At 37.5% G+C, this 21589-nt stretch overlaps 1 protein-coding gene across 1 annotated transcript in view; it reads right to left on the reverse strand.

Moving 5' to 3' along the window:
• Positions 1-21589, reverse strand: part of ALPK3 (alpha kinase 3) — a 105906-nt gene that overhangs the window by 64561 nt on the left and 19756 nt on the right. The window contains exons 2-4 of the mRNA XM_075208409.1: positions 14467-14713; positions 4147-4268; positions 62-179 (exon numbers count right to left, since the gene is read on the reverse strand). Of these exons, the coding sequence (XP_075064510.1) occupies positions 62-179; positions 4147-4268; positions 14467-14636 (410 nt within the window). The 5' untranslated portion in view covers positions 14637-14713. The remainder of the gene's footprint in view (positions 1-61; positions 180-4146; positions 4269-14466; positions 14714-21589) is intronic.

Raw genomic sequence — 21589 nt, forward strand, 5'->3', positions numbered from 1 at the left:
TCAAAACAAAATATTGAATGCTAGATAGTATTGAGCTACCAAAACTATTTTCAGAACACACTTGTAAATTTGTAACGTGTGCCGCTTCCCATTACGAAGAATTTCATATTTTGGCAAACCACAATATCGGTCCATCTCTTCATCATCTTTATACCAAGTAACCTCAGGTTCTGGGTATCCTGCAAATACATAAGCAAATAATTTCAATTGTTCAGCCACAAAATTATAACCAAAATAAAACAAATATACAAATTTATAAGACAGGGTCTCATTAAAAATACATATTGTATAGTAGAGTTTTACAATTTTTTTCTTCAAGTTTCTGTAACAGGTGTGAAAGGTAATTATCCTGAATGTGATAAGCAAAGTGATTAGGCAAAGTTTTCTGTGTCCAGTTATAAGAGGATTTTTTACACTCGGGTAGACTGAATGGTTCTTCCACCAGCCTGGGAGGTTTATGGCACATCATATGTCAAGTCCCTTTGAAATCACAAAAGGGATACCAGTTGTTAGAGCCACCATTCTAAGGTGTTGTATAGGAAAAGGAAATAGAAATAGAACAGAATAGTGTTCATAATTCATATTTGATTTCTGCCTGTATTTATAATCAGTAAACATAGGCCTAAAATGCTAATCCCGTTTAAAAGATATAGAAATAAATTCCCAAATAATGTACCTAATATTGTTATATCTCATATGTATGTAAATTGTGACTAGTTGATTGAATGTAAAATTATATTTCTGTGATGTACAGACAAAAAGATATTCCATTTTAAGAGTTCCTTATTATATTTGTGTTTGTAGTGGAAGTAATAAAAAGCTGCCATAAAACCTCATTAGCATTTACACAGGCCTCTTCTGGTGAAACAGGGCAGGAAGGCTGAATAAGCATATTTAAAAGGTCACTGTACACGATTAAAAATTGTTCATATCCCAGAAATCAATATGCTATTGAGGATTTGTTCGAAATTTCTGCTTACCCCAGCACAGAAATCAAGAAATTATGTGAGTTTTTCTGTTTCTGCATTTCTCCTATTTTAAGAAACTAATTTGCATAATTCTATTTTACTGTGTGTCTTTTTTATATTCCTTAAGTATTGCAAAATTTTTGGGTATAATAATAATGTTCTATCTTTGTGTTCTTAACAAATTCACATTCTAGTTAAGCTAGATTATTCTAGATGCTATCTAACTAAAATACAAGGGATTTTTTGGTTTACAATAACTCTAGTTAATTTGAGTTTTGGTTGTAGTAGGCATATAAGGCTGTGAGAACCTATGAACTCCTGGGGGCATATTTACTAAACTGCAGGTTTGAAAAAGTGGAGATGTTGCCTATAGCAACCAGTCAGATTCTAGCTCTCATTTTGTAGAATGTACCAAATAAATGATAACTAGAATCTGATTGGTTGCTATAGGCAACATCTCCACTTTTCCAAAACCTGCAGTTTAGTAAATATAACCCTTGCAATGTATTAAACTTTGAAATTAAATCTTGGTGGTAGCAATGTGAGGTATAGTTAAAGGAATACAATCAGTTTTTGACAAACCAGGTTGTTTTGATGTGATTAACCCTTGTCAAACACACACGTCCCGCAAATAAGTGCTGTTTGTGACAGGTGGGAAATTAATTGTTTATTTTTTTATTTATTTTGCCAGGGAAGGTGGAGGCACAAAAATAAAAAGAATACTGGGGAAGGGTATATACATAGGGAATATACAGCAGAGCTGTATAATAGTAAGCATATCCTATGAGGGTCAATTAAAAATAGATAGGTTGTGCTCTACTCTTCTATAGAGCAAGAGCAGCTCCACTAAAAGGGGATATCCCTTCCCTAATACAGATAATAAAATTATATAGTGAGCGCTCAATTGTCCCTATTGAGATTAGATGTTTGTTAGAAGGATATAGTGAATGTTCTGCTGTTCTATTGGAATTGGGTGATTATTAAAATGATCTAAAGAGGAGTATAAGTGGGTATAGAGTCAATTAGTGGAGGAATTGATAATCATCAAAATTATAAAATTACATGCATTTAATAAATTAAAACATGCTCCCCTGAGCATGAGCATTTTGTGACAAAATGGGTGTGTGTGTGTATATATATATATATATATATATATATATATATATATATATATATATATATATGTTACGTTACTGCCCTCTAAAACTGCTACGCTTATTTGCAAATTCTACCACATAGCAGTGGTCAAGACAGAGTATATTTTAACTTGTGCAATGTTAAGGCCTGACCCAAATAAGTCTCTGTTTGTCAGAGCAGTCAGCGCGTGCCAAGTTGCTCCTGTGGATAGTTTATCTTTGTACGTCAGTGTTTGAAAGCTGATCTGCCACTTCACCCTAGTTTCAGATCTCTCCGTTACCCCTTCTGCCTAGCAGCTCAGAGATTGCATCACTGCATTCTCCTCAGATACATTTCATTGTCTCTATCAAAATAATCTTTGTTAAGCAGCTGTTATTTTATAGGGCCTTATCAGAATTCTGTATGTTTAAAGTCAACATTTCCTAGTGTTCTGCTATATGGTTCAGCTCTAAATATTTCAGGTTTTTTTTATTGCTTTAAAAAAAATAGACATACTATTAATTTAATCTTTTTAATAATACACAGTTCAGATCAAGTTAAGATTAGAAATGGAGTATAGTTCAGAGGAGGAGAAGTAGTTTAATAAGAGGTTGTACACAGGGTCTTGAGAGGGTAATATCAGACGTAATGCTGGGAATTATTACTACTTAATTAAATGGATGTAGGCAGCCCACAGCCACTCCACTCTAGTGCACAGACCGAACTCACCAAAACCCCATATATTTGATTATAGATAGTCGTAAATTCACTTAATCCAATATGGTGTTTAGTAGCATGGACATTTTTTCTATATTCAGAAGTAGTTGTCAAAATAATTGTAATCAATTATTAAAACATTAACCACAACCAAGGGCCCAAGGTGTTATTAATCTGTCAATGGTACTAGATTCTTGGAGAAAGCCTTCAGCTTAAGTGTACCCCCAAAGAGTAACTCATTTTTTGAGGTACAGACCTGATTTATGTTGCAAAGAGGAGCAGGAATGTTGTGTAGGTAAATTTGGGCACGGCTGGGCAGATCTGGGGTATGAACATATCTTTGCATTGGGTTTTTTCCCCCCTTAGACTTTTGGGAGGTGAGTCAATATAATTAAAAACTTTAGAAATCAACATAGTATGGTCCTAAATACACCAGTAAAGGGAGCAACAATAACAGGTCATTTAGGAGGTGCAATAGTGGAAAACAACAAAGCAAATGTTCTTTTGTACCTAACGCACCTACTTTTGGGCAAGTGGCCTAGTTTTATGGGAAAGTGTATGGATCTACACCCCAAGATGAAGGTATTTGTGGAGACAGTAGATAAAGGGCATTCCTTGCTAAATGCAGATTAGGTACTTGGACACGCATACTTTTGCAACTAAGGGCAAAACTAAATATAATTTTTCAGATCTGAATATTTAAAGGAGATAACGAGATGGAGAAGCATTTACAGGAGTGCTCCCTGCTTTGCAGGAGACTAGAGAGCCTTGTTCTCCCTTCAAGGTACCAGAGATCAGGTCTCATCCCTATACTTATAATTGGATACATTTTACTCTTCTGCAGGACAACATATATGTAAGTGAACTTTGAGAAATATATTATAAAAGTGCCACATATAACAAAGATAGTCGCTCTGTCCTCACACTGATGATTCATTTTAAACATAAATGAGGTTAAACCAAACAGTATTTTAAAAAAGAAAATCTTAAAGTTGAAATGAATCAAGGGGGTCCACAAGTGGTATTAAATTGAACTTTGATGTGACAATGTCACTCTTCCCAACTTGCGCCATTTCAGGTTTATCTGCCGAGTCGTAAAACTAGCCACATTTTACAGGGGCCTTTCTAAAGAGCGTAAAGTAAGTGAACACCTTGTAATGCACTTAGTGGACTAATATGGGCACATGGTTACATGAAGAAACATTGCAGGTCTGCGTATTTGGAACATACACTTATTGAGCCCTTAAGATGGGCCTTTTGGCCAACTGCTGACATATTTATATTTCTGAATTTATCTATGCATAAAGCAAAAAATTACTTTGCAATTTCTGAAACTTCTTCTTACCTGTCACCATGCAGATAAATTTAGCATCACATCCCTCGGACACAGCCCTGGCTTTCAACGTTGTCTCAAAACATGGCTGTGTCTCCTCAGTCAGTTGGGATATAATGTTGCAAAATGTGGTCCTGGTGAAACAGGGACATGTATCAGGTAAGCTAAGTTTATCACAAGTGGTTTATTCTAGCTCACTACGCTTTCTGACACATAAAAGGATATACACTGCATAGTGTGACAGGCTGCAGTAACATCATTAAGGGTGGATGTAATGAACCGATTCACATTATATTAATGACCATTAAAATTATTCACTTTTAACTATGTATGTGCTAGGTGTTTTCTTAGAGCAACTGAACTTTTATTGTTGCGCATTAAGCTAACTGAGTGGCAAGAGGCAAGTCTGTAGAACCTCCTGAATATATAGGGAACTTGCGCTCTTTAAATTAACATGAATATATGCACACAACCCAAATCTGCAATTTATTGTAATGGTTGTTTCAGATTATATAGCAGAATTCTACTATAAAGTGGCTTTGGTATAACTTTTACACTTTACCATAATTTATATACACATATGCTCTGTCGTAGACAAAAAATTTTATTCCATTGCTATAACTTCTTATAAATTACGGGCACTTAATATTTGATATATGAGGCCCTGCTCTTTATAGCTACATAATACAGTGGCTATAGAATAATCATACCCTATCAAAATCATTGCTTTTGTCACATTACACCATAGGAATTTAAATATATGAAAGCAAATTGTATCCAGCTGTAGTTGCGCAATATAACCCTCAACATCAAAGGGAAAATAACATCTACAAAAAAATCTTAACACTAAATATAACTTAATTACTAAAATAACTGGTTTGGATAAGTGATCATAACCTTAGAGTAACCATTATAAACTTTCTCAGATATAACCAATAAGCTTCCAGATCACACAACAGGCTTATTTGCCACCACCTGACATTAATTGTAGTGGTTTTGAATTCTTCAGAATAAAACTGGCTGTTCCTTGAGGATTCCACTATTAGTAATGCAGGGTAAGACAAAGAATTCACCATGGTTAGGAAGGTGCTTTCAAAAGGGCTGTTGTACAAAGGCACAAGTTAGGAGAAGGTTATGAAAAGATTTCAAAGGCTATTACTCTGTCTCTGAGTAACGTTCAAAGCATTATTAAGAAGTGGAAAGCATATGACACCACCAACACCTTGCCTAGATCGAGCCGTTCATCCAAACTGGATGATAGAACCAGGAGTATATTGATCAGGGAAGCTACCAAGAGGCCAAAGGCAACTTTGAAGGACATACAAATCTTTATGGCGGACATTGGTTCGTCTGTGCATGTGACAACTATCTCACAAGCTTTACACAAAGCTACCTAATATGGCAGGGTGGCAACAAAAGGCAACAAAGTAACCTGTTCTGAAAAAGTGCCACACTCAGTCTCGTTTGTACTTTGCAAAAAAACACTCGGTCTTATCTGACCATACAACCTTTTGCCACATGGAATCAGAATCTTCCAATGTAGAACTTTTTGGACTGAACCCCAAGCGCTATGTTTGGTGTAAAAAAGCCACAGCACACCACTCAAAAGACATCATACCTACTGTGAAGCATGGTGTTGGCAACATTACATTGTAGGGGTGTTTCTCATTAGCAGGGACTGGGCTATTGATCAGGATTGAAGGGAAGATGAATGCTACCAAGTACATCTAAATTCTTTCAGCATGACAATAACTCTAAACATACCACAAAGAAAACAACGCACTGGCTTAAGGATAGGATGGCAAATGTCCTTGACTGGCCAGGTAAGAGCCCTGACCTAAATCCGCTCAGGGGCAAATGCAGGATTTGAGGAGGGGGGTTTCCATGCCACATCACCAGTGGGCGTGACCAGCATGTGTGGGGGTGTAGCTATACTTTTACAACATTTACAAAATTCCATTGGTCCATCAAAATGCGTATGCATTGCTATGTCTAGTGTGACACTAACAACTGAATAAAAAAACAGTTATAATTACAATAAATGATAAGCAAAGTGACACACTGTAGTCATAGTGAATGTGGCCAAACATCATACGTCCTGAAAGATTATTGTAGATTATTCTGGTAATACATACATCGAAATACTTCTATGCTGTTAAGCATAAATGCTGCATACAGAGAATCATTCTTGAAGCTAAACACATCCCAGCACACTCCTGTACGCCTTACAACATTGCTCTTTAACATAAACGTCATGTGCTGTATATGTTCCTATAGTAACAAACCCTGCTTTCTGAGTATTCTTATGTAAAATCCTGTATAAGATGTTTGTTTGTTTATCATTGTTGTATCACACAAGCTGAATTCTTCAGGCATGGTCAAATGTTATACTGTACAGACATTAAAATTACTGTATTGCTACTCAGAATAGGTGGTCTGTATATAGTGTACTTTTAGGTGATATACTGTTTTGTATGCTAATGTTAATGATATTCAGTGTTTGCTGCCTCATGGAAAATAATGATAAAATGGATTTTTGGCAAAAGCTGATTAGCAATTTACAGAGTTTTGTGGCTAGTTTCAGCTGGTAATTATTTAAATAGAATAGTCTGACTATATCACAAATGCATCTCCTATCTGTCCCAATTTAGGCAGGATAGGGTGACACTCGTAAACACAAACAGGGTCAAACACACAGACATGTTTGTGTATGTGACAGTTTACAAGCACATAGTCACACATACATAAACACACACGGGGTCAAACACACAAACATGTAAACTGTCACATACACAGACAAGCACAGACATACACAGACAGTAACAGACAAACTGTCATACACACAAAATCTCTTACCTTCTTCTTCTGCCTCCTGCATCACACACATGCCGGCTGGGTGGGAGGAAGGGGCGGGGCCAGACTGCAGGACAGAAAGTGCTGTATACACAAAGCAGGGGAAGCGATCCAGGGGCCAGTCACTGCAAGCACCCCAGGGAGGACAGGGATTTCTGAGGACTAGGAAACCCCCCCTGGGTGCGCCTCTGTTGCTCACCAAGAAATCTGACTGAACTTGAACAATTCTCAGAGAAAGATTTGGCAAATTTTCCCCAATCTATGTGCACAAAGCTGGTAGATACATATCCAAACAGACTGATGGCTGAACTTATGCAAATGGTGGCTCTACAAAGTATTAAATTAGGGGACTAATCACTTTCCAACCCTGTTATTCTAGTTTTTAATTTTTTCTTAATTTACAGAACTGTTACCTTTTTTTCGTTAGTTGAATGTTGTAAGGCAAAAATGTGTAAATAAAGTTGGAATAAGTTTGATTTATTTCAATTTCCATGGTGTAATGTGACAAAAGGTAATGATTTTGACAGGGTATGATGATTTTCTAGCACTACCCATGTTGTAAGCAGTGTATTGCCACTATAGCATACAGAATGAATACCTTTCCAGGGTACACTTTATTTGCTTTTGATTTTTTTTTATTCTAGAGAGAGATTGAAGTGCCTGACCAGCAATGATCAGTGACTTATATTATGAAAAGCAATCATAATCAGATTCTAATTAGTCATTTGCATTGACCACTTACAATTCTGTGGTATGCACTTTGATATCTTGATCCAGCCCAGGATGAAAGAGAAGGAGATGGGTGAGACAGAAAAGAAGGAGCCTGTACTATTTTAGAATTTCTGCTGGCATATTACTACTTATGGGCATATTATTGGGAATTACTGAGGCTTGGTAGATTGTCATGTTACTACTGAAATTAGCATATTATTATTATTATTGGTCATACTACTATGCATTACTACTGATGGACAGGTTAGTATTAATGAGTACTAATGAATATATTATAGGCATTTTAGTATTGATGGTTATAACACTGAGCATTACTATTAACACTGTGAATATAATTGGCATATTACTACTGAGGGGCTGATAACTGAGCATTGCCACCAGTGCCGTGCCCATTGATGGTGTAGTACTATTCAGTTGTAAAGTCATGGCCAAAGATTTTGAGACAAATATTGGTTTTCACAAAGTTTGCTGCTGCAGTGTTTTTAGACCATTGTGTCATATGTTGTTATGGTATACTGAAGTAACATTACAAGCATTTCATAAGTGTCAAAGACTTTTATTGACAATTACATTAAGTTTATGCAGTCAATTTTTGCAGTATTGACCCTACTTTTTGAAGACCTCTGCAATTCGCCCTGGCACGCTGTCAATCAACTTCTGGGCCCCATACTGACTGATGGCTGCCCATTCTTGCCTAATCATTGTTTGGAGTTTGTCAGAATTTGCCTAACAACACAGCCATGAATAAAGAATTGTACCAAAACATCCTCCAAGAGCAACTTCTCTCAATCATCCAAGAACAGTTTGGTGATGAACAATGCCCTTTTCAGCATAATGGAGCACCTTGCCATAAGGCAAAAGTGATAACTAATTGGCTCGGGGGGTCAAAACATAGAAATTTTGGGTCCATGGCCAGGAAACTCCCCAGACCTTAATCCCATTGAGAATGATCAATCCATAAGAGGCGGTTGGACAAACAAAAACCCACAAATTCTGTCAAAACTCCACGCATTAATTAGGCAAGAATTGGCGGCCATCAGTCAGTATGTGGCCCAGAAGTTGATTGACAGCATACCAGGGTGAATTGCAGAGGTCTTCAGAAAGAAGGGTCAACACTGCAAATATTGACTCTTTGCATAAACTTAATGTAATTGTCAATAAAAGCCTTTGACACTTATGAAATACTTGTAATTTAATTTCAGTATACCATAGCAACCTCTGCCAAAAAGGTCTAAAAACACTGAAACAGCAAACTTTGTGAAAACCAATACTTGTGTCATTCTCAAAACTTTTGGCCATGACTGTATATTACTGACTAACTTTTTTTAACTAGACACATTGCTATTGCTGATGTTAATACTAGGTATATTACTGATGCTGCCTTTTCATATCACCGCAGGCAGAAGAAATGGTCTCACCCATATAGGGGCCAATGTGGCTAATCAAAATTATAAAGGCTTAGGCCACAGGTTTCAGATTTGCACGGTAACTTATAATATGCATATTTAGTAACAGTAGGGGGTGTTTTATTGCTTATCATAAACAAGTTTTCAAAATGAATACCGATTTAATAAATGCTCAAAATGTAAGCTCTCACAAGCACTCATCCCTCTTACGTCTGTTCCTTCCTCAACATCCTATATAATTGTTCTATTTTTTTTATGTTTTTTTGTTTATGTTTTTGATTTGTTATATCCACTGCTCAGTGTTGGAGAGTTTTATAGTGCCCTAGAAATAAACTATGATGATATCAGAATTCACAGATTATAAGCGATGACAAACGATTTATACAAATGTCCTTTATGGGCGTTCATACATATATTAGCAACACTTAAGTATTATAATAATGACAACAATATTATATAATGGAATATAAATACTTGTGGTCATTTACATCTGGACAGTGCTTCACATATTAGCACTCCTAGTTTTTTGTGCATTCCTATCCCAACATGCAATGAGAGTCTATTTAGATAATCTTGCACACTTAGTGACACTAAATGTACAAGATGAGCTGTGCACTTGTTTCTGTCATTTTGGGACCTAATGATCTAGTCACATCTGTATGCCAGGCTAAGGAACAACCACAACCCACACTAAGGGGTAAATGTATCAAGCTGAGAGTTTTCCGGCGGGTTTGAAAAGCCAATCAGATTCTAGCTATCATTTATTTAGTACATTCTACAAAATGATAGCTAGAATCTGATTGGTTGCTATAGGCAACTTCTCCACTTTTCAAACCCGCCGGAAAACTCTCAGATTGATACATTTACCCCTAAAGCTCCCATCATCCAAGTCTAATATTTGACTGTTTGCAAAAGAAGTCCTGTCATTTGTAATTGTATAAAACTTATTGCAAACAGGTCAAAAGTAGTTGCATGAGATCACAAGAGTAATTTAGTGCTGTACCATCCAGTTATAAATGACCTCCATTGACATAGACTTAACTGACAGTCATAAAAGCAGTAACAAAAACATGGCAATATATATATATATATATATATATATATATATATATATATATATATATATATATATTTTTTTTATTATTGACACATGAGTAGTAACAGTCATGCTGTAACTGGCTGTTAGAAACCTACAAGTTGCTGGCAATGACTGGAACAGCCTGCTGGAAACTGTAGGTCTACAACAGCTGGAGAGTCATAGGTATCTTCAGATCCTGAGGTTAGTGAGGAAGTTACACTAGTGGAGTTCCTTGCTGCTCTTTTTTACAAAATGATAAACATAAATAATTGAGCAAATGAAACCCAAGTGGAACATTCCACATAAAAAAAATGGTGTACTACTACCTATGTCAGTGCACAAACCAAAACAAAGCAGTAGTATTACCTTCCAGGCATGTAATGAGAGTACCGACTGACACTGGAGCGGCTGCAGCAAGCGGAGGCATTTTAGGAGACATTTAAGCAGAGAAGCATTATTGGATGCATTATTGAGCAAAAAACTATTAATGCAATTTAGCAATGTAGACAACTGCTGGATTTCAAGCACCAATGACAACATAAATTTGACATATAGCATCAGGTGACATGAACATGTTTACAATTTCAATTTTAAACGCTAGAAGTAGAGTTCCAGACAATACACAAAAAATGCTGCAGACTGGAGAGATCTGACTACTGATACAAAAATGACCAGCTATATAACTCAGTAAGCATTTAAAATTCCTGTGTTCTCTATGGTGGCTCAGTGGTTAGCACTTTTGTATCACAGCACTGGGGTCATGCGTGCAATTTCCAAACAAGGCCTTATCTGTGTGGAATTTGTAGGCTTTTCCCCTGTTTACATGGGTGCTGCAGCACCCATGTAAACACCCATGTATTTGTCAGTTGATAGGTTGGTGCTGCAGAAATGACCCTTGGTACTATCACAGTGATTTGATTGATTTGTGACTTGCTCTTAGTATGGTAAAAGTGACAGAAGCTATACAAAAGCAGGAAGGAATAAAAAAAATATCATAGAATAGCAAGCTCCCTTAGATAAATGTTCAAAATCACAAAGCCCCGACATTCAAACTTGAAGAGCAAAATTTATGAATCATATGGAGGTATTACAAATTTACTTAAATTATGAACCAATAAGTATTGGCAGGACGGTTAGCAACCTGGCTGCAATATTCTTGACATGTTGTACTTTATGTGGTCATATCATGTATATCTACATGGAATGATGTTTTCCCCCCAAAACCCTCTACATTGCACTCTGCTTTTTAGGCAAAGCTAAAAGTTATAAAGCTCTAAAGAAAAGGCTTTGATTATTTATGTAAATGAGCCATCAATAATCATACAGGAGCTATAACATGCAAGGTCAGTAGAGTAAGAGTGTGCCAAGTCAAAGCTGCATAAGATAACTCAAAATCCATTTATCTCTAAATGAGGCCCTAAATATTTGAAACAAAATGATTATAAATATATATCCTTCAGGGGATATTTGGGGACAAGTAAATATTTCACAGCATAAAGTACACACTGACAGCCCATCTCATGTACAGACCTATCCTCTATCCTAGACCAGGGCCAGTTGTTCTCAGGTGCCAGTCAATGTCTATTAATGTAATCTTCACAACTCACAGCTTTCACATAAATATAGCAACTGGGAATTGCCATTAGATTAACCAAGTGATAGTGCTCAAATATTTTATACATGTAAGGTAAGTATATGTGATAGAAGTGCACTACCCAGAACTATAACATGTGTGCAACTTTGGAAACTAGAGCAACCCTCAATTCTCTAGAGTAATACACAGACAAACAAAAATATCCCCCAAGTGCACAACACTATATCCACACTAACCAAAAAAAGAAAATTATAAAATAATGCTCAAACTTATAATATTGTGAAAAAACTCAAATGATTTATTCTTCATCTGATAAAAAATACGTCCCTACATGCATGGGACTAGCATAGTAAAAACACATCAATAAAATAAGGGTATTGTAGTTCTCTTGCTGGTACAAAGAACCAAATTAAAACATATAGAGAAAGATAAATCTTCCTCTGGACTCAGCGCTAAAGACACAAATTGATAATGTGCAAATGTATGGGTAGATATAAATAAAAACAGTAAAAACGGATCTGGGCACAATAATGAACTTGAATGAATGTTTAAAATCTCTTTCGCTGCTGTAAGCAAGTGTAAACACTTGGAAAGGTACAATGTGAAATGGATCTTACCCTATTCTTTCCCTGTCAATGAATCGTTCCTCCACGCTCTGTTGTAACAAGGTGTATCACGCGCTGCAAGGGAGTCCTATGCGAATGAGAAGACTGTATGTACAGATAGTCCTCAATCTGCATGGACCTCCTCCACAACAGATGATCTAAACAAATGAACAAGATCATCGGTTGTGGAGGAGTTCCATGCATTTAGGGACGTATGTTTTATCTGATGAAGAATAAATCAGTTGAGTCTTTTCACAATATTATATGTAAGGTAAGTACTGTAATTACATGTACAATCATTAACATTTCAACATTTATTTATATAACGCCAGCAAATTCCGTAGCGCTTTACAATTGTGAATTAATATACCCGTGTACACCTTATGTAAATAACTCACTCTGATGACCCCTATTTAATGAGTTTTGTGAACTGTTCATTCTACCATAGTGTTCCATCTATGTTTTTGGCGGCCAGGGGGAATCCATGACGCAGTGGTTCTAAATATGTAATTGCACATATTTGTACAAATCCATGCATACACAGCTACATGCTTCTACTGAGCATGTTTGTGGTTTAGCTGAGCAACTGTTGTGGGACTCAAACAAACATGTCTTGTACAAGTGAAAATGTCACCACAAACAAAGGCCTACTATAGTCCTAATTCTTGACACAGAAATATAAGCACACACTGTAAATCCACGAGTGAAGTGTCATGCAGATGTGAGGGACAGAGCCCAATTACTACTTCATACAATATAATGTAATTCCAAGACATGGTGCTCCCTGATAACAAAAACATAATAGATGTATTGTGGGAGTAGGCCTATTTATTAAATGTGAATGTTACTAATTTAATATTGTGGCTCACTGTGGAGAACTAGGCCTATCAATCATTATTGTAATGTCAGTGCTGATTGGGGGAAAGGAGGCCTTTATAGTGAATATAAATGCAATTCAATTAGTGTTGGGGCTTGTTGAGGGAATGGAGACATTGTTATTAAATGTGGGTGCTTATGATTTAATTTTGGCGCTGGCAATGGGGAGGGGGGCCTAGAGTGTTTACGGGTTGTCCAGCTTTCCAAGAAGTGACTAATACCTAGAGCTTTTCCAGGGCACTAACATTCCAGGATCAGGTCAAGCAGCTGCTGAGCTTAAGACCGTAGCAGTAGAAGCAGGTCGTTAAACCTGCAAGATAGGAGAGACCAGCACAGTCTGCCAACTGTCCTATTTTGATAGGACAGTCCTAATTACGGGGACCTGTCCCACAGGACGTTTGTCCCGAGTGAAGGGACAAGGGACAGTGGGGAGGTATGTCCGATTCACACTGCTCCAGCCCTGCCAAAAACAATTTGTAGTCAGGGTAAGTGGAACTACAAGCTCCAGCATGCCTTGTATGTTGGGGTTTATAGTTCTAGAACTGCTGGAGCATGTTGTGGGCTGGGAGGGGAGTTTTCTTTAATAACATAAAGATGAATGGGAGCAAGGAAGCAACAGGGAATTATCTTCTGTACTATCTGATTCACACTGTCTGGGGGATTGGATGAGGACGATGAGGGAGAGAGTTCTGTTTATGCTTATATGGTGCTAGCTATCCACAGGACTATATGTATATAGGTATGCATGTGTCATAAGGAGGAAAAAGGTGAAAAAGCATGTCCATAACGGAACTGAGCAAAAGGGGAAAACTGAATGTTACGTGTACGTTACGGATTACTATGGAAAGACAAAACCAACCAATAAGTATGCAATTGTGCAAACGTGTAACAAAAATACTCACATATTTGATATGGTTATGCTCACTACATGATGGATGGCTAACGGGTGTGAAGGAGTTGCTGGAAATCTCCTAATTTACTGACGTACAATACTGCATTTTCAAGCACAATATGGTGGTCACTAATATGGATGGCACAATTAAGCTCTGTGACAGCAGATCTAGAAGTAGATTATATAGTATTGTGCTGGGTTTGGTAAATGTCAAAATGAGTTATTCTGATATTTACTGAATTTCTAATGTACAATCTATGACAAAATCCAGATAACAGAGAATGAATTTCTCCCACCTGTTCTCAGGCCTCACATTCAGCAGGTAACTTCGGCTGTCTGCTCTTGGAGAATAGACTGAGCCATTACTGTCTTCACTGTCACTTGTGCTCCCATTGCTACTCCCATGGGAGTCATAGTACCTCCCATTCCCCGAGTTTATACGATTCATAGGTCTCCGTGTGCCCATTTTCAAATTTTCTTTCCTCTACCAATCAAATAAGCCGCCTGCGACTTCGAAGAAAGTGCTCCTTTGGAGACTGGAATCTGGGGAGAAAAAGACATTTATAACCAACATGTTCACAGTTTTTATTTGAAGCATTTGTCCAATATCAGAGAGCTCTATACAAGGCCTGTCCAACCTGCGGCCTTCCAGATGTTGTGAAACTACAAGTCCCAGCATGCCCTTCCAGCTGTCAACAGGTTGTCTACTGGCAAAGCATGCTGGGGCTTGTAGTTTCACAACACCTGGAGGGCCGCAGGTTGGACAGGCCTGCTCTATACTGTCTGTGCCATTGAGAATTGAAGCAGAAATTACAAGTATTATTTGCATTCATTTTTTAGATAATGAATAAAATAAAACAGAACAAATAAAGTGATGCAAGGATGTAAACTAAATCGAATGTACAATGCTCTATAAATAAAAAAGCTAAATAAGACAATTGTACTTGTATTCAATAAATGATTATAGAAAAAGATTAATATAGTGCACCTAATACTGCAGGAATATAGAGTATCACAATTTCTTCCCTTTAATCTTCCACATTTGAACCAGTCCTCTGATCTCACAAATTGATAACCCACTTTTCTGAATTTCATGAGACTAGAGGACAAGATATCAACTTTCCCCATCCACCAATGGTTAGGATGGCCAGAGAGCCATTACCCAGTAGTCGGGTTCCAAAACCCTGATCAGTAGAAATCACTGGCCATTCAAAGAGTGGTGATTGGCTGACACTATCCATTTATTGGACATAGCGGCTTCCCAACACAGCTGGCATACAGCACTATGCAGGTCGGCATCTGCCATCCGTTACCATTATATTAAGCACAGAGAGAGCCACATATACAAGGTTTCCAGTCAGTGGATGTAAATGTGATGTAAGTTACAAACGCTGTATAAAGGGGTATTATGTCATTAGGAAACCACAAGCCTGGTTTTATATTTGCATGCTAAGGGCCTCATTTAGAGTTAGACATACGTCTATTTGTGTCCTGTAAATATACACATTTATACTACACATGTGTACTAAAATGTGTCTGTAAGTTTAGTACAGTAAGGGCGTGTACGCGTAAGTTGCATATACAGACATGCTTTTTAGGAGGTGTATCTTTTCGATGACAATGCAATTATCAACACAGATATCAAAGCCATTTGCTGAAATATGCTTGAATGCAAAGTGGTGTAATGTCAATATAACAAAGTGTTTTGAAAAGCAATATGTGCATTGTTTGTTTTTTTAATATAGTATAACTCAGAAATGTTATCGAAAAAACCTAATGGTTAATTACAAGTGAAATAAACCAGAATACACAAAATGGAGTCCATCTCTCACCATAGCATTCATAACCATTAAGTGGTACACAAAACATATTCTATAAGGCAATAATAAAGATGTTCTGTAAACTCTATTTGCCCAATTGAATAGGTTGAAAATGAATTACCATCACTATCAAGCATATGATGGTTATTGTAAGAGGGCTCTGCCTTCTGGAACTATACTATAAATCAACTACCTTTGTCAGTGTTATTGTCTTGCACTGTTGTCTGTGTGTCAACTGGTTGGCTCCTGTATAACGCTCTGTGTGTTGCATTTGAATCCTGATTCCTGATTTGTAGCTAGCATCTATGGTTTCTGACCTCTGGCCTGCTTAAACAACTACTGGATTTCCTGATTATATGATTCATTCCACAAGACTGTAGCACCTCTCTGTTCTAAACACTACAAACGGCTTGCTGCCCACCAGCTACTGTTAGCGGCTCCCAGCATACAAGTTTCTCTGGTGAAAGCTATTTAAAACCGGTTTCACAAGGTAGTACAATGTACATCTACTGCCGCAATCCTCCTTTCGCTATCACCATCTGGAGTTATTAGAAAAAAATTATTTCTTTACATAAAGCATTTTTTCAAATAGAAATGTCAGAAAATAATCTAATGTTATATATTTTTATGTTTATTTAAAGTGGAACTCGAAGCCTGAGTTAGCAAAGCCAGGTCACACATGTGCAATATTCACTTCTCTTACCGCTGCCAGCCATTATCGCCAGGAAGCGGAGTATCACTCAGGTGTTCCAGCAATGTTTTCTTGTTAAATCATAGCAATAGGAGGTTTTCTATAGCGGCGATAGAAAAACTGCCCTTTTGCCACTTATCAGTAAATAGACCCGATAAAATTTTTTACTATGACTCAAAAATCCATATCTCCCAACCATCCTGAATTAGGTGGGTCAGTCCCAATTTGAGGGTACTGTCTCACCATCCCGAACCAGAAAGTTTTGTCCTAATCGATGGGAAAGTTGTGAAGTGATGTCTGTGAACGTGCGCACAGCAATGATAAACATGTTTGGAGGGTAGGAGAGTGGAGAATGGGACAGACTGGTTCTTCAAAACGGCTATGCACGCCCCTGGGGTGTGGCCATGAACCCATTGTGTTGTGGCCACTCCCCCATTGTGTTGATTGAAGTCACTCCTTGGGAGTTATGAATAATTCTCTATATAACAGAACTCAAAACTAGTACATTCTCAGCTTTTTATATAGAGAGAGAGACTGTTTTAAGCTGAACCAACAATCACGAGAAAGGATCTGATCAATTTACTGTCTTTCAGAATAACAATAAAAAGATGTAGGCGTAATTGAAAATGTAAGATTGCATTTGTTTTGTTACTAAATATGTTCTACCATCCATTAACAACAACAGAACAGTGCTACCTACAGATGTTCAAATGATCTTTAGATAGCATAATGCTTGTATGACATTTTTGTTAATATTTCTCATACAAAATACATTTCTTACAGTGAAACAATATCTGCAATTACAAAATAAAAACCAGATCTACAAAATATCATTTAAATAGTATAGCATTAATCACACTCATCTGTGCTACTTATATGTATTACCTCATCTATTTGTTACTTGCTACTGTACCCGGCACTACGGAATCTGTGGTGCCTTATAAAAAATAATTAATAATAATAGTAATAATAGTATATTCAATGTTATGTCTCTTTTGGCTTGAGAATAAGATTGGCATCTTGGATAAGATTCTGGCTCGGACTGTGTGTTTAGTTTGACGAAGGTAAGAAGGGCCCACCAGTAAATCTCATCAGTGTGTCCCACTGCAGAGCCAAAATTACATTATTAACAATAAAAAAAATGGAATCAAAGTAATACTTTTCATTGCCAAACTAAGAACATTTTAATAACTGCAAATTTTAAAGACTACTTATTTCTGCAGAACATATATATTCACACATACTGAAATTAAGGCTGCTCATTAAGCTGATTGCATTGTTTCTGATTTTACTGTACAACCCTTTTCTACTATTGCATATGTTGCATGCATTTTATACACTAACGTAGTAATATAGTGTTGGGTGTAGGTCTGTTTAATTTGCATAAAATACACATGTCCGTACTCTGCATACATTTAACAAAAATGTGCTAGTATGCATCTGTATACAGATTCTTGCATGTTTCTCTTGCAACCAAAGAGGCGGAAAGGGGAAAGGCAAGGAAAGATGAGCGTAGGCTAAGTACAGTAAGGGCCAGTGCAGCAAGGTGATGATGATGATGATGATGCAATGATGATGATTATGGACAGCACCATCTAGCCGCTCCTGTATGGATGATTGTTGATTCATTCTCCAGCTGATACTACGTCATTCATTAGAATGGCTGCTATATTATATGAAATGGCAATTCAAGAAACGAATCCTCACTCTGTGAATAACAGATCAGGTATTGAAACAAGTGCGGAGGTATTAGGCAGAGGCTTGTGCACAGTGAAGCCAGTTGCACCAACTCCAGGCAGGAGGCCACCGGAGATCCCAACACTGGTCCTGCTACTATTAAGTGTGTGCCCACTAGACCTCATTAACAAGGTACACCATGAAACACCTCTGTTTTTCACCTATGCTGCTTGCTGGTCACATCAAGATACATGCCAAACTCAGAAACAGCCTCAGCAAACTAAAAGTGTGCCTTGATGTGCAGAGAGGTGGAACAATTTTTAGAAGGTGCATTGTGCAAAAGTTAAGTAAACAAACTCCTAGCCTTATTTATTTAAATAGATGTATGCTTAAATAATTGATGAGGATGGAGGGACAGCCAGACTGCCGGTATTACATGTGGCACAGTGTGTTTTAAGTTTTTATTACTTTGCTCAGGATGTGCCTATCAATGACTATAGATAGAGGGCCTATACTTATATACTGCATATTTGCAGACACACTCACTACCTGATATAAAACAGTCCCTTTGTGCTGTGTGATATAAATAATTAATAATGGGTAGAGTAACAGCATGCCCCCCCCCCCCGCCCCAAGCATTAATGAAGAGCAGCCCCAAGCTGGTCGATGCAAGGCTGGTGTGTCTCCATGAAATAAAACATGCTAGAATGTGATTGGCAGTGAAGGGGACATATAAAGTTGCATTAATCCCACTGGTGCACAGAATAGTAATCTAATGAAGTGTTACATACGCAAGAGGGAATAGTGTCTTGACAGTTATTAAATGTAAAATTTGCATTTACCATATAAAAAGTTTTCACATTTAAAAATTAAATTGGAATACCAGTCTGTGATCCCTAGCTATAAGTGCTATGTATTAGGACACATACTAATAGCCGCTAGAGCATCAATAGCTCAGAACTGGAAGTCCCCTGCTCCCCCCAGCATCACTAAGGTTGTGTCTAAGATCCAGTATAGTTTTGAAATGGAAACAAAGGATGTGCCCTATACGTCATCTGCCTCCAATCCAATTTTCAAATGGTTTAGCTGGCACGAATATGTTACAGAGGGCTCCGGCAGAGCACGAGTAGCTTCAAATATTTCACCCTCTCCCTCCCCAACAGCCCTCATAGAGGAACCCCAGCCTAATGAATAGGTTCTGCCTGTGTGTCATTTGAGCTACCTAGGTATTAATATGTCCCCATTTGGTGTACTATGAGAAAGACCAATGTGTATATTTTATTTCTGCTTCTTAAAGCAATGTGCATGTTATAAGATCGCTGTTTCAATTGAGTGACTCCCCCCCCCCTGTATTGGGGTTCCCCCCCTTTTGTTACCCTTTTGTTTGTTCCTCTACTGTGCTTGTCACCCTTTCTTTTTTCTGTACCCCATTTAACTTTGAAAAATTCAATAAAAATTTATTGAAGTAAAAATTTAATTGGGATCTTCCTCTTGCCGCAGTCTTAATGGAAAAAGGAATTATGCAATAAGAATTGTCATCCGTGACTTCATATTATCTTGCAGCCTTCATAATGAGTTAAGTACAATCGGCTAGAGAGGTCAATATACAATCAGAAGTGGATAGCTAGTGTTGCTGATCATGATCAAGTTTTGTTGCACCAGCCAACAAGCACCTGTAAGAGATATATTCCTAGGCTAGTATGTATGCATCTACATCCAGGTAACAATTACGTGCGTGAACGTGCCCTTACTGTACTCAGCCTATGCTTGGCCGCCCCATCCCTCCCCACGCATAAAGAGTCGTGAGTATAAGTTGCGACAAAATCTGCTTTTTAGTGCACAAGCGCATAACAGAAACACATATTTTACTAAATAAAATAGATTTATGTACAATTCTACATGAGCCCACGTGGTGAGTTTATTAGCTGCTTTCTCATGTCATTGTCTGCTGAATCAATGACAGCATTATATATGTAGACAATGCTAATACTGCAGGCAATTACAGTACCAAAGGATTATATGTGTGTGTAATTCAGAGGGAGAATAAGCAATGCTAACTATTTAAATGACTGTGGCATAGTAGTGAGCGCCAGATGTACCATCATAAGTGTATCATGAAGAGAAGCCCTGCTGGAGATTTCATACGTGATCATGTTACAGGTGTACTATCAGACGGCACAACTTGTCATACATGGGGTACAGTTAACTCAACCAAATTCTGCTCTTGTCAGAGAAAAACAAGAATAGGCAATTACAGAAGGCAAAACAAATGGACACTAGAGAATTGTTAAAACATTGCCTGGTATGACGATCTCAACATTAAAAATCAGAAACGTGGATTCAACAATGGTGTGTGGTGTTTATGGCTCACATAGGGTTCCTTGATACAAGTAGACCAATCTTTAACTACCACAGGATATGTTTACATTGTTGCTGATCAGATGCATCTCTTCATGGCAACAGTGAACCCATCTCTGCAAATGTCTTTTCTTGCAGTAATTTCTCCATGCCACAGTGCTAGGAAAGTCTTAGAATTGTATCCGGTGAACAGTGCTCCGTTAGGAGCAAGTAGGTGTGTTCTATTAGGCATTTAAATTAAAAACCTATCTCGAAAATCGTCAGTCCCAGAAGGGCTAACCAGGGAATTTTATAAAATCCTACGAGAACCAAAAAGCAAGAGCATACAGGAATTTTACAACCAAAGAAGAAAAACTACTCCCAATACATTTGAATTTGACCATAATAAAAATTTTGCCCAAACCAGGGAGAGATTTGGAAACACCAGCTTTATATAGGTCAACCAGGTTTTATTTATGGCAACAAATGTCTGAAAGTTTAAACAGTAATACAATCTTTGCATTAATCTGGGAACATGAGCCCTAACCTGGTTCTACCATTAGATGCTGAAACAGCTTTCGATATGGTTACGTGGGATCATCTATTTGATGGCGGTTATTCATGGAGTAGCTATACATGTAGGGTCCAGGCTTAAAAAGGCAAACTTGAAAAACTTGAAAAGGATCTAGAAACAAAACTTCAGGTTTTGGGCTCAGAATAAAGCCCACCAATCTCTTTATCTTAAACTCATATGGCGTAAATTACAAAAATATAACTCGTACTCTCATGGGTCTTAATAGATTCCATCAAAAATGTTATGTGACTGGGAACCGAGTGGGTAGGTTGCTAGGTAGGACACTACGGGGACAATAGGCTCAAAATAGAATTCAATTA

This window comes from Mixophyes fleayi, chromosome 4 (genome assembly GCF_038048845.1).
Source record: "Mixophyes fleayi isolate aMixFle1 chromosome 4, aMixFle1.hap1, whole genome shotgun sequence".
In the NCBI taxonomy this organism is placed as follows: Eukaryota; Metazoa; Chordata; class Amphibia; order Anura; family Limnodynastidae; genus Mixophyes; species Mixophyes fleayi.